Source organism: Protopterus annectens, chromosome 1.part1, assembly GCF_019279795.1.
Source record: "Protopterus annectens isolate FY-2018-M chromosome 1.part1, PAN1.0, whole genome shotgun sequence".
In the NCBI taxonomy this organism is placed as follows: domain Eukaryota; kingdom Metazoa; phylum Chordata; order Ceratodontiformes; family Protopteridae; genus Protopterus; species Protopterus annectens.
In genome coordinates, this window is record NC_056726.1 from 1,769,504,965 (window position 1) to 1,769,517,382 (window position 12,418).

Consider the following 12,418-nt stretch of genomic DNA (forward strand, 5'->3'; position numbering starts at 1 on the left):
CCATCCATGTTACATTAAGTATTGCTTTCTCTGCTGTTACCTTCTACTTGCTACAGTAGCACAGAGATTCCTGGACTTTGTCAATATGAACACCCTGGCCGAATACCCACTAAAGGGAATAACATCTTAGACATCGTCATTATTAATATGAAGACATTTTTCTCCATCCCTTACATAGCTTTAGCACTTTTTAGGTTGGACCATAAAGCTGTCTCCTTCAAAATAAAATTGAATTCACTGTCCCCTTCTGCCCCAGGTACCTTTATAAGTTTCTCCAAGACAAACCACCTGCTCCTAAAAGAGACCATAGCAAGCTTCAAATGTTCACCATACCTAGTTAACAATACTGAATATGTGGAAACATACCCCATTAAACTATACTAGCATGTAAACATCTGCACAGATGTTGCTGTACCCAATAAAAACAAGTGAAGGACATACCACCAAAGCAACCAACCGGATGGAACTTTAATATCAACAAACTTTACAATAAAGAGGCAGAGAATATTGGCTAAAAGTAAGATGAGCAATACGCCGAATGATAGAGCTCTCATTACATTAATCAAGCAACTCATGTGTTTAATTAAATCAACCAAAGCCAAGACTGAGGTTTCAGATCATGTACCAATAATAACTAATATAAAAACACAGGGTATTGAAATAAAATGAGACACTGGCACTTTCCCACCTATCTGTTGAAAAGAGAGGAAGTTAAGGAATGGGTAGTGAAAAATATTCAGGAGCTATTACAGAAGATAGAAACTGCTTCTGAAAATATAGCTAGGGAGTGGGATAAAATTAAAGTGGAATATAAAAATACAGTGGAAATAAAAGAAAGGGAGATATGGTTAAGAAGTAATGTCAAAGGAAAAAAACTTCAAAGACCAATACACGTAAGGTTCAGTTAAGGCACATTTAATAACTTGCAGCAAGGAGACAAAAACATGCAAATACAAGATTTTGCCTAACTACTAACAGGAAGTATGCTATTCTTATACTGTTTTACAAGACATGGCCTTCTATAGCTGACTTAATCAAACACAACTTTCAGTGTTGTTCTACAGCAGATGTTACTCAGATTTTCTGCTGACATGACTAGATTTGTGAGAAACTTTTTGAGAAAAACAACCTGGCCTTGGTGGGCACTAACCCGTTACAGGCCCCTATTGTACAATTCTAATACATGTGTTACATTTCAAGGTACTTTTCTAACTCAGGCATAAGCAAATGCTGATTACAGTTCATATTTTCAAGCAGTCTTTGTTCTAATTATCTATAGCTTCTACAGCTGAGTATTTTCTCACAGCACAAGTGGAACTCCTTGTCTAAGTTTCATAACATTTATACAAGTAGTATCGTATCTATTCATTATTTTCCTGACATAAGCAGAAATCATCTGCTTCTCAGTAAATTTCCAAGGCATAAGCAAAGATTTTAGCTGACAATACAAGGTCAGAAAGCATCTGCAGTGTGTACAGATTTATGCAGTGTAAAATAGAATAAATGTGTTAACCCTTTTCAATCTCTAAATGCACTAAGCATCTTACTAATACATATACTAATACATATTTTTCTGACAAGTAACAAGAATTATTTAGAGGGACTGACAAATATTAAAGTATTGCAAAATAGAGAGAATCACACATAACAAGAAGAGGAGCAACTACAGAATGTTAAACAGAAAATAAGTGGGTCTCTATCATATGAGTGAATTGCACAAATTGCGAATGCTCATAATATCGAACGTACTGGACCTCATAGTGCTTTTTCTGAGATTGCAGTACAGTGAACAATGGGATATTTGCCCTTTCCTCACTGTAGTGCAATCTTAGAGTTGGAATATATATTTAGCGGGGGGGGGGGTGGGAGGTGCAGCCCCCCCACAATAGGAAGTTTGAGGTCCGATACGTTCGATATTATGAACGTTCGTAATTTGCATGATTCGCTCATATGATATAGACCCAAAATAAGGGACCACCTCAATAATATGCATGAGTTTTGAAAGATTGTTGTTAAGCAACTCTTTTTTAATAATATCTCCAGAGCACAAAAACTTTTAGCACAATGACTCAGACAACAGAAGGTAGAAAAAGGCTGTTGTCAAGCTTAGGGCGCCTATAACAAGGGATCTGCAGAAGTATTAGAAATAGTTTGGAAATTCTATGAAAGCCTGTATAAAGAGAAATATGGAAATCAAGAAAAGGTCCAAATGGAAATGTTTATGGAAGAATTAAGTATGCCAAGGCTTGAGAGAGAGGAGGCTCAATCACTTACAGTTAGGATAGGAGCAGATGAAATAAAAATGATGATGCATAACCAATCTACATCAAAGTCCCAAGAATAGATGGTGTTCCTGTGGAAGTGTGGAAGCTAGAAGGGAAAAAAAAACCTGACGAAGAGCTGGAAGGTTTTGTTTAATAGTATTTATACCATAATAGTATTGTAAGAGGAGAAGTACCAACATCCTAGAAGAAAGCTGTAGCAGCTGTACTACCTAACAAGTCTAAGGATCCATCACATTCAGCTTCATACGGGCCCAGTTCAATACTAAATCATGATTATAAAGTGTTTATGTCTATAATGGCTAAAAGAATGGCAAAAGTGATGCCATAATTGATAGATATGGGTAAATGTGGTTTTATGGAGAAGAAACAAACATTTGATAACATAAACAGAACAGTGATGATCCAGAGGGAAGCAGAATATAAGAAAACACCACTGGTGTTGGTGGGTCTTGATGCAAAGAAAACATTTGACAGAGTAAGCTGGGATTTTATGAGCAAAGCAATAGAAACATTTGCATTCCCTGATAAAATTATAAGGTTGATTACGAGGATATATGAAAGATCGGAGTTGAAAATTTAAGTGGTTGGGGTCCGCTATGACAATCTCTGCTTGTGCAGAGGAACCAGACAGGGGTGTCTTCCCTCCACTTTGTTATTTGTATTATATTTAGAACCACTGGCAAAAAAATAAGAGACTCAGAAATTCAAGGATATAATTGGTATGGTAGTCAGAAAAGCTGGTTCTATTTGCAGATGACATTATTTTGTACCTGGCAAAGCCAAAAAGGGATATTACAGTGCTGTGGATACTGAGACAGTTTCAGACCTTTTCAGGATACAAAATTAATGACGTTAATATAAAAGCAATAGTGATAAATTATGTACCCACATAAAAAATTGGTTCAGCAGTATCCATGTTTATGGGGACATGATAAAATGAAGTATTTAGTAGTGTGGATTAAAGGTGATACTGATATGTAGCTAAGGATATGCGAGGAGAGACTAAACAAAAGATAATACAAAAACTTATGAAATGGAAGCTCTGTTATGTGAATGTCAATAGTAAGATATAAGCAGTTAAAATCTTTTTAGTCCCTTTAGTCGTATACATTAGTCAGGCATATTATATCAACCAGAGAAGCTGTGGATAGCAATTAGTAAAGAGCTGAAAGATTTTATCTTGGAGGAGAAGATGGCAAGACTCAAGTGGGTTAAGCTTATTCTTCCAATAGAACAGGGCGGAATTGGATTACCCAGGTTGAAGGGGTACTTTAGAGCAACACAGTTAAGGCTCCCATACATAGCACAAGCAGAAAGCTATAATTCAAAGTGAAAAGAGATGATGATGAAACAGGGGGAAGCTCAAGTAACCGGGAGAAACTGGGATTTTGGATGCAGATCTTTAAGGAGCACAACAATAATCATATTGAATATTATATTCATAAAGTAGCAGAAGGTCTTCTAAAAACTAAGCCAACACAGTAATGGAGAAAGGAGATTTTGCCAGTAGGGATGACAGCAATTAAGGATTCAGACAACAGGCAAGGGGGGACGGGAATATATTGGAGAAAACTGGCAAAGGAACTAAGGTATTATGAACATATAACTAGAAAGGGTTAGGTAAAAGAATGGGAAAATGCCACTATCTTATTTGGACTGCTGGCTGGAGATTTCCTTCCATATCAAGGACTGATATCAGAGTATAGGTAAAGAGAAATAATATTGGTAAACTTTTAGTAGAATCTAGAACAGGACTTGCCATTAAAGAGATAAAAATTAGTAGAGCATATAAAATATTGCATGATAACTATAAGAATCAATCAGAGGAGGTTAGGAAGGACTGGGAAGAGAGATTAGCTAATTCTCAAAGAAGCAAAAGGGGATATATATATATATATATATATATATATATATGCTTCACAAATATGCAACGAAATCTAGAAGATTTAGGATCTTTGCTTGGAAGTGTTTACACATATATTTTTATACTCAAAAGCAGACTTCTAACATTTTTCCTCCGGTAGACAGCAAATGTTGGAGGTATGATAGGGCAGAAAGAGGTAATTGGGAACATATTTTCTAGAAGTATAATGAGTTGGCAGATTTTAAAGATTCCCTACAGACTGCTCTGTTGAAGATGCTGGGTGAGGAAATTTTTGTAACTAGGGAAATAACTTTTTTTTAGCTATGATACAAAATTGGAAGTGCCTAGACATAGTAAGACCTTGCTGAATGTGATTATGATAGCTGCCAAAAAATAGTTAATGGAAAATGGAAATCAATGTCTAAACCAACTGTACTAGAGTGAAAATAGTAACAGAAATAAAACAACTGGAACTGGGATCTTCAAAAAAGGGTAGGAGCAAATTATATAGGAACAAATGGGAACTGTGGGATCAATACATGGAGAGGAGGAATGAGGTTTAAAAGAAGGCAGAATTTGAATGAGCTATGTAATGGTTGACTAATAATGACTGCATATTTTAAAAATGATGTATAATGTTTGCAGCTGCAGTTGGATTGGCACTTTTTAGAATGTATAATGTTTGGAACTGAGATTGTGTCGTTATGGTTTATTGTCATTTATATAGATATAACATGGCCTATGTCATACATGATAATTCAAAAAATATGTTTCTTATTTAAAAAAAATAAACTTAACTTTAAAAAAAGCCAAGACAGAAGTGAAAATAGCCACCCAATCAAAATACAATAATAAGGCTCTTTTTAGTTATGTTGGTGATCTGAGGGCACAGCACAACAATGCACTGAGTTGATTGTAAACAATATTACCTACACTGAGCTTGAAGATATAGCTAACCTACTGGCTGATAAATTCAGGTCAAACTCTTCTCCTCTCTCCTTACTCTTATCTTACATGAAATATCTGAAAGCAGCAGGGCTCCAGCAACCACAGAAGACTGAGTCCTAAAAGCACTATTAAAATCCACAGTCCACAAATACTATGTCAACAGGTCCTGACAATATCCCAGGATGCATCTTGAACAGCCTGAACCATGGTTTAACAACAAACATAATAACACTGTTCAGCATTAGCCTCCATAGAGGTTTTGTGCCAAATAAGTGGAAAATAGTAATAGTTATTCTCATGCATGAGGGAGGACCTTCCACGGACCCATTCAGTTACAGATCCATAAGTCTGACCAGCCTCATATGTAAAGCCATGGTAAGAATTATCATGCAGTGAATCGATAAGAACATAGTGAACCTCTAGACACTGAAATAGTAAACCACCAGCTACTACTGCACAAACTGGCTAAACTTAACTTTGGCAATTACACATTGCAATAGTTTAAAATTTACCCTGAAAATAGAACCTTTCAAGTATTCTGTAACTTAGTGCTTTCTAAACATGATACACTCCTTTATGAGTCCCACAAGGCTCCATTTTTGTGACCACTAGGTTTTTCATTTCCAAAATGACTTAACAAATGATCTTCCCAATCTCAAATTAATTATGTTTCAATCTGCACCAGAAACTTCAGACTAGCTTTACTGTACTCTAAATGGACCCAGTCCAAGACACTGCTGATCAAGCCAACTAAATTAAACATTATGGACTGGAGTTTGTCATAAGGCATAACCTGCACAGACTGCCTCCACTAGTAATTACATATAATAATGGCAACACCATCCCAAATGTTTTTGACCAAAGATACCCAGCTTAACTTTTAATGCAGCCTTATTCTTTAACCTCCACACAGACAAGGTATGAAATAAAACACTTAGAAAACTTAAAATGTACTAGAAAAGTATACATTTTCTCTCTCATGTCTCTCAAAATTCCTTAGCTAGGACTGTATCATACCCTAACTGGAGTATGGGCTCCCCTTCCTTTCTTACTGCACATTTCTGCTTTAATACTCTTATAATACAGATTATAGAAAATAAAATATGTAGGTTTGTTTTGCTAGCATATCCCACTATAACCTTAAAGTTGTCTTCAACTGGCTTTCTGCAAATTACAGAGCTACACTTATGCAAAGTCCTAAAACAAGGCTCCTGCCCACCTTTTAAGATCTACACTTCAAACTATTGAATCAAATAGCTCTTGAGGAGATTTTGACAATTGATTAGGAGAGAGGGACTTTTCTGAACTTTGACCTCCCACACGGAATCACTTGCCATCAGACATAAGAAAACAACAGTCATTGAAAATAGTCAAGACCAAACTAAAGAACCATCTCATGAGTGATGCTACTTGTATTCATTGTTCAGAACAATGGATAGAAGCAAAAACATGGTGCCATTGTAATCATAATTAATAATAATTAATGTAATGGCAGTTTATATTGTATGTATTGCAACTGTTGTGTTGTTACTCCATACAGTTCCACTATTTTTTCCTTTTCTGTGTCACATTTTATAACTATTTTTCTTTTCTGTGCAGCTTGGCCTGGGTCCTGCTGAAAAGGGTATGCTGTCCAGTCAACTTCTTCAGTTATCACACTGAACTAAAAATAAATAAATAAATAAGAAATCTTATGTCTGGGTCTGACTTCATGATGGTTTAATGGAGCTCATTCAACTGGCATGGAGATTCAGCATATAGTCAGTTTATTTTAGCTTTACAGGCATTACAGTTCTTAAAACTGAAACTCATTTAAGAATCAGCTTTTTGATTATCTGAAGACAAAAACCAGTAGATGTGATGGTAGAAACTGAATGTCTTGACATATCTGGCACCAGGCACACCACAGCATTTTCTGCACGTACCCACTATAAAATTATTACTCCAGAAAATATACCGATTTCTACACAGTGACTTTCTTATCCACCCTTACAACCCTCATCGTCACTCTGTCTACTTCTATATCTCACTTTACTTCCTCTTCAGTTTTTCATCTACATATTAGCACAATACCATCTTCCCTTCAAACACTTAGATCCAAATAGACAAAACTATCCCCTTTGTTCACTACCATCCTACTCTGTAGGCATCAGCCTTGTTATGTACTCTAACCTGTAATGCATTTAAAATCCAGACTAACTGAAACACCACACACCAAAACATTGACCTCAAAAGGTCAAAACACATAAGGTCAACTCCAGTTGCTACCAGAGTTTTTAGTACTAAATATGCTGGCAGCATGTTGTATGGGATCATGGAACAACAGTAAGTTTTTTCCCCCATTTTCTGTCTGTAGTGAGAGCTTGGAGCTGCTATACATAAGTAGGAGGTGGTGTGCAGGGCTTCCCCCCTGCATCAAACAATTATTTCGTGCTTTTGGGTATTTGTGATTCAGCCTTCTGTAGTCGATGTTTAGGTGTGTGGTGTTTTGGTCCAATGGTATTTTGAATGTGTTTTCTCTAACGTGATCCCACTGGAAACCCAAAATTGTCTATAATTTCCAATTCATCAAGTACCTGTGCTACAGCTTACACCTAATACTTTATTCTGTATAGCTGAAAATTAATTTGTTCTACTCAAAATGTTAAGAGCTTATTATCTTCCGATATTGATGTTGTGTAGGTAAGTGCTAGGCCGGCTGCCCTTGTGGATCATTTTAATCCTAGGCAATTTTTTTTTCAAAGCTGAGAATCAAACCCTGTACCTTGTGTCTATGAGGTAAGCACCTTAACAATTATGCCTGCCCCCAACCCCCATGGTTGCTTTGATATTACTTTTTGTAATCCATATTCTCTGACTATGTATACATCAGCATTTCCTATAATTCTTCTATTATGTGACACATTATTTATTGATGAACAGGTTTCTATTAATGTAATATTGTCCATACTACTGCTGTATGATTATATGACGTGTACCTGGCTTGACTTGTTTTTTTCTGTCTGGAGACAGGTGGTGTCTTTTAAAGATGGGTATTAGCAAGCTGACTATGTTTCATGGACTGACTCTGATTTATAAACTCTCTGACCTCTCTGGATTTATTTATACTACAGAGACTGATTATATTATGCTATACTATACTGGCTGCAAATGCATTACATATATATATATATCAGTGCTCAACAAATCTGCTATATAAAAGTTAAATATCAAGATTAAAGCTAAAGTATAGGTATTGTGTACTTAGTCCTTCAAAATTCTTTAAACTACTTTGGGATTTTCTCATTGGATCTCTACTCTAAATGAGCCCTGCCCAACTGTACTTACACATTCAGTAAAGTAAGGAAATAAACAATGAATAGCTAAGCATGTAAACATATGAGCAAGGAAACAAATACTAAATAAATAGGTAGCAGGATGCCTGGAACATCTGTTATTATTGACAAGAGAAAGGAATATATATTGAATTTTTCTGTAACGATATTTATGATGTATGTTTTTTAAAATAAAATTCTAAGTGTTTCGAACTTGGCAATTGTAAAATACTGAAGAGATGTACTAAAATAACTGTATGACATTAGGTGTTCCAGAAACGCATAGATGGTTCTGTGGATTTCTACCGTACTTGGGATGCGTACAAGAAAGGATTTGGGAACCAACTCTCAGAGTTTTGGCTGGGTAATGACAACATCCATCAGCTTACAAAACAAGGTATGGAAGAACCCATGTGAATAAAAGAGCACTCTATTTAGGTGCAATTAATATACACTATTATGAATGCCTGATTTGGTTTAAAGGTTTAAAATGCAGCATCATATTCTTTTTTTGTAGGAAGATTTCAACTTCGTGTTGATCTGCGTGATTTTGATGATCAGATGGGTTTTGCTGTGTATAGTGGATTTAAGGTTCTCGGTGAACAAAATAAATACAAACTGGTATTGGAAGCATTTGTAACAGGAAACATAGGTATTTTTCTTTCTTTTCTTCATTTCATCAATCACTGTATGACAGTATTTCATTTTACTGTGAATAAATATGCATAACAGAAGGTGCAACTATTTTTTTACTTTGTAATTTAGACAAATGGAACTTAGTCTGACAGAAACCTCACTGATACAGATGCCTGGTGTCAGAGGCATTGCCTCAAGGTCAATGCCAAAAAGTGCATTGTCATTCCGTTTGATAAAAACTCTGTACCCATGAACTACCACATAAACGTCAGTTTCCTTAATGCCGAATTTGTGATAAGAGACCTTGGGACCCAGGTGGACAGTAGTCTCTCCTTTGATAATCACATCGCCACAGTAGTCAGTAAATCCTGCTATGTGGCACACCTCATCACAAAAGGGTTCTCATCCAGGAAAAAAGAGGTCATTGTTTCCCTCTACTCGGCACTCATTAGACCCATTATAGAGTACAACTCCCCTTTTGGAATGTACCTCACAAGACATCTGCAGCAACTGGAAAGGCCGCAGAAGTACCTCACAAAGAGGATTACTGGCCTCAAACAGATGTCCTACTGTGACCATCTCAAAAAACTCCAGCTTTACTCTGTAACATATCACCTACTCCAAGGAGATCTCTGCCTAACATATAAAGCTATATTAAACCCACAGCTGTTGGACATGCTACACCTTAAGAAATCCCAGTCCCTCCAAGCTACATGCTCTAGGGACCTAAACCTTGTCACCACAATAAACAGGACATGCTGGAGGGATAGATTCCTGTCCCAGAGACTTCCTATACTCTGGAACAAGCTACCCATCTATGTCAAGCAAAGTTCCTCATTAGCACGCTTCAAGAAAAATCCTGATGAGTGGATGGGAAATAAGAAATACTCCCCGGGGATCACTTCTGTGGCTCTGCTCGACAGGGGCACAGGAAATTAACTTTCTTGGGTGGCGTAAACCAGGGAACCTTGTTGGCTAGGCTTACTTAGGCCCTTGGGCTGATAGCCTAGTACCTACCTATGAACCTATGAACCTATGAAACTACAACTATACACAATTTTAATGATTTGCATTACCATTTGAGACACCACATAGAAGAAATATTGGGAAATGATGAAGGATCAACAATAAAACATGAACAAATGTGAATGAAACTTAGTAAGGAATACTTCAGAAGACTTAAATTAATCCTGAAAACAGCTTTGACATCTAGGAACAAAATCCAAGCTATAAACCAATTTGCTCTTCCTGTCCTAACTTACAGTTTTGTAGTGACTGACTGGCTCCAAAATGTGCTGGATAGATTAGATAGGAAAATAAGAAGGATGCTTCATGCTCACCAAATGATTTATAAAAATCAGTGTGTACCAAGATTATATTTTCCTAGTTCTGAAGGAGGGATGGACCTCCTTGAAATTGATTACTTCTATAGATTTGCAGTTGTGGGACTCCACACATATCTGCTGACCTCACAAGATCCAAAGATAGTGAAAGATTTGAAACAAGAGGAGAATAAATCTAAGATGACTTCCCTGCTTAGGCTAGCAGAAGCATGTCAGTGTCAACCAGGAATAAAATCAAACCATAAGTAGATAAAAATCAGGCAGCAACTGAATGTGCCAAAACACAAAAGAAAGAATATAAGGTGAAGGACCAGATGAGAAGGGAAGAACTGTGGAAAAAGCATAAATATAGTTGCAAGTATAGAAAACGTCTGGAAGAACCTCATGTTGATCAGGAATGAATGCAGGAATGGTTAAGGAGAGGTGAAATTAAACCAATAAATGAAAGGTTAATATTGGCTGCCCAAGATAGTGGGCTACATACACGTTGGTTTACAAAGTCCATTGAACATGTGGAAGAAACAGACAAATGTAGGTTTTCTAAAACAGAACTGGAAAAAGTTGCACATCTTGTTGCTGGTTGCAACATACTAATGACAGAATGACTGTATACTGAAAGGCATAATAATGTGGCACGACTGTTGCACTGGGGATTGTGCAAACATTATGGTACTGAAGTGGCTGAAAAACACTGAAAATATGAGCCACAAAGTGAAAAATTATGTTGAGCTGCTCTGCTTACTGCTTGCTTGGTGGATTTGAAGTCTTCTTAAAACACACAGTCTTGCTGTGCTGTTTACTGCTGAATCAGAGACACATCATGACTCCATCTGTAGTCTGTTTAAAGCACCAAGCCTTTCAAACTGCACACTGATAAAGAAATATATTTTGCAGCTATAAGCACAGTTACAGATAACTTATTTTATAACAAACCACACGTAGTCTGTCAGATTTGTAGCATATATTTACAAAGTTTTCCTTCATTACAGATATGAATGATGACTTCTACAAAATACCTCTCTCTGTCCTTCTCTCTGTCCTTCTCTCACATAACTGAACTACTACAATTGCTAAATACAAAGCTAGTCATGCACACATTTCCTGGGAAGTCACATAATGTCTGTTTTTAGACTTTTCTATTGTCCTTTTGTGATTTAAGCACTTTTGTTGATGTGAGGATGCCATTCTGAAAGGAAACATCTGTATAAGCTGTTCCTACTGGAAAAACATCACGTATTGTTGAATTTATAAAAAAGGATGTCTGTTAATAGATATTTGTTCTGCAAACATGAGAAAATCATATAATCCTTGCTTTCCAATATTGCTTTGTTAGGCATTTCTTTTTGATGCTGTGAATAGAAGCCTGTCTGTTATACATATAGTATGAATGCACATTTTACATTGCTAAACTCTATACATATATTCAAGCAGACTTTTTATTCTATGCTTTATCTTTCAGCATATTTATATTCATAATATCTAACACCTCTGTTTTTAAACATACTCAAAACATTCTATATAAAACACATTATTTTTATATAAAACCTTTAGTCTTTTTGATACAAGACAAAATGCAATTTTACATAGTTAATACAATGAAAACATGTATTACTACCAAACCTGAATGTATTTAACAGCTTTTTCTTTTGCAGACCATTCTGTGAAAATATTTTATCAGTTATGAGCTGTGTCTGTTTTAATTTTACTTGATTAATTTATTATTTTGCAATCACAGAATTTAATTTATGACTTAGAATTGTTTCATTAACTCTTTGCAACTGTTGAATTAACTATAAGAGACAATAACTATGTGCTACTGCAAGCATTTATACACTACTGAAAACACACAATTTCAATGTCATTTTAGCCATAACATTGTGGTCATGTCTTTGAACTGCCCATTAACATCTTGGTAAAGTACTGAACTGGGCTTAGATAATAAATATTTGAAAGCAATTATTTTACTGGGGTAAAACCAGTGATATTACAACTTGACAAATTACTTTTGAACTTATTACAATGTATCCT

At 35.9% G+C, this 12,418-nt stretch overlaps 1 protein-coding gene across 1 annotated transcript in view; it reads left to right on the forward strand.

Moving 5' to 3' along the window:
- LOC122816664 (ficolin-2-like) overlaps window positions 1-12,418 on the forward strand; it is a 281,492-nt gene that overhangs the window by 164,914 nt on the left and 104,160 nt on the right. Inside the window, exons 6-7 of the mRNA XM_044089619.1 lie at window positions 8,679-8,808; window positions 8,929-9,063. Coding sequence (XP_043945554.1) covers window positions 8,679-8,808; window positions 8,929-9,063 — 265 coding nt within the window. The remainder of the gene's footprint in view (window positions 1-8,678; window positions 8,809-8,928; window positions 9,064-12,418) is intronic.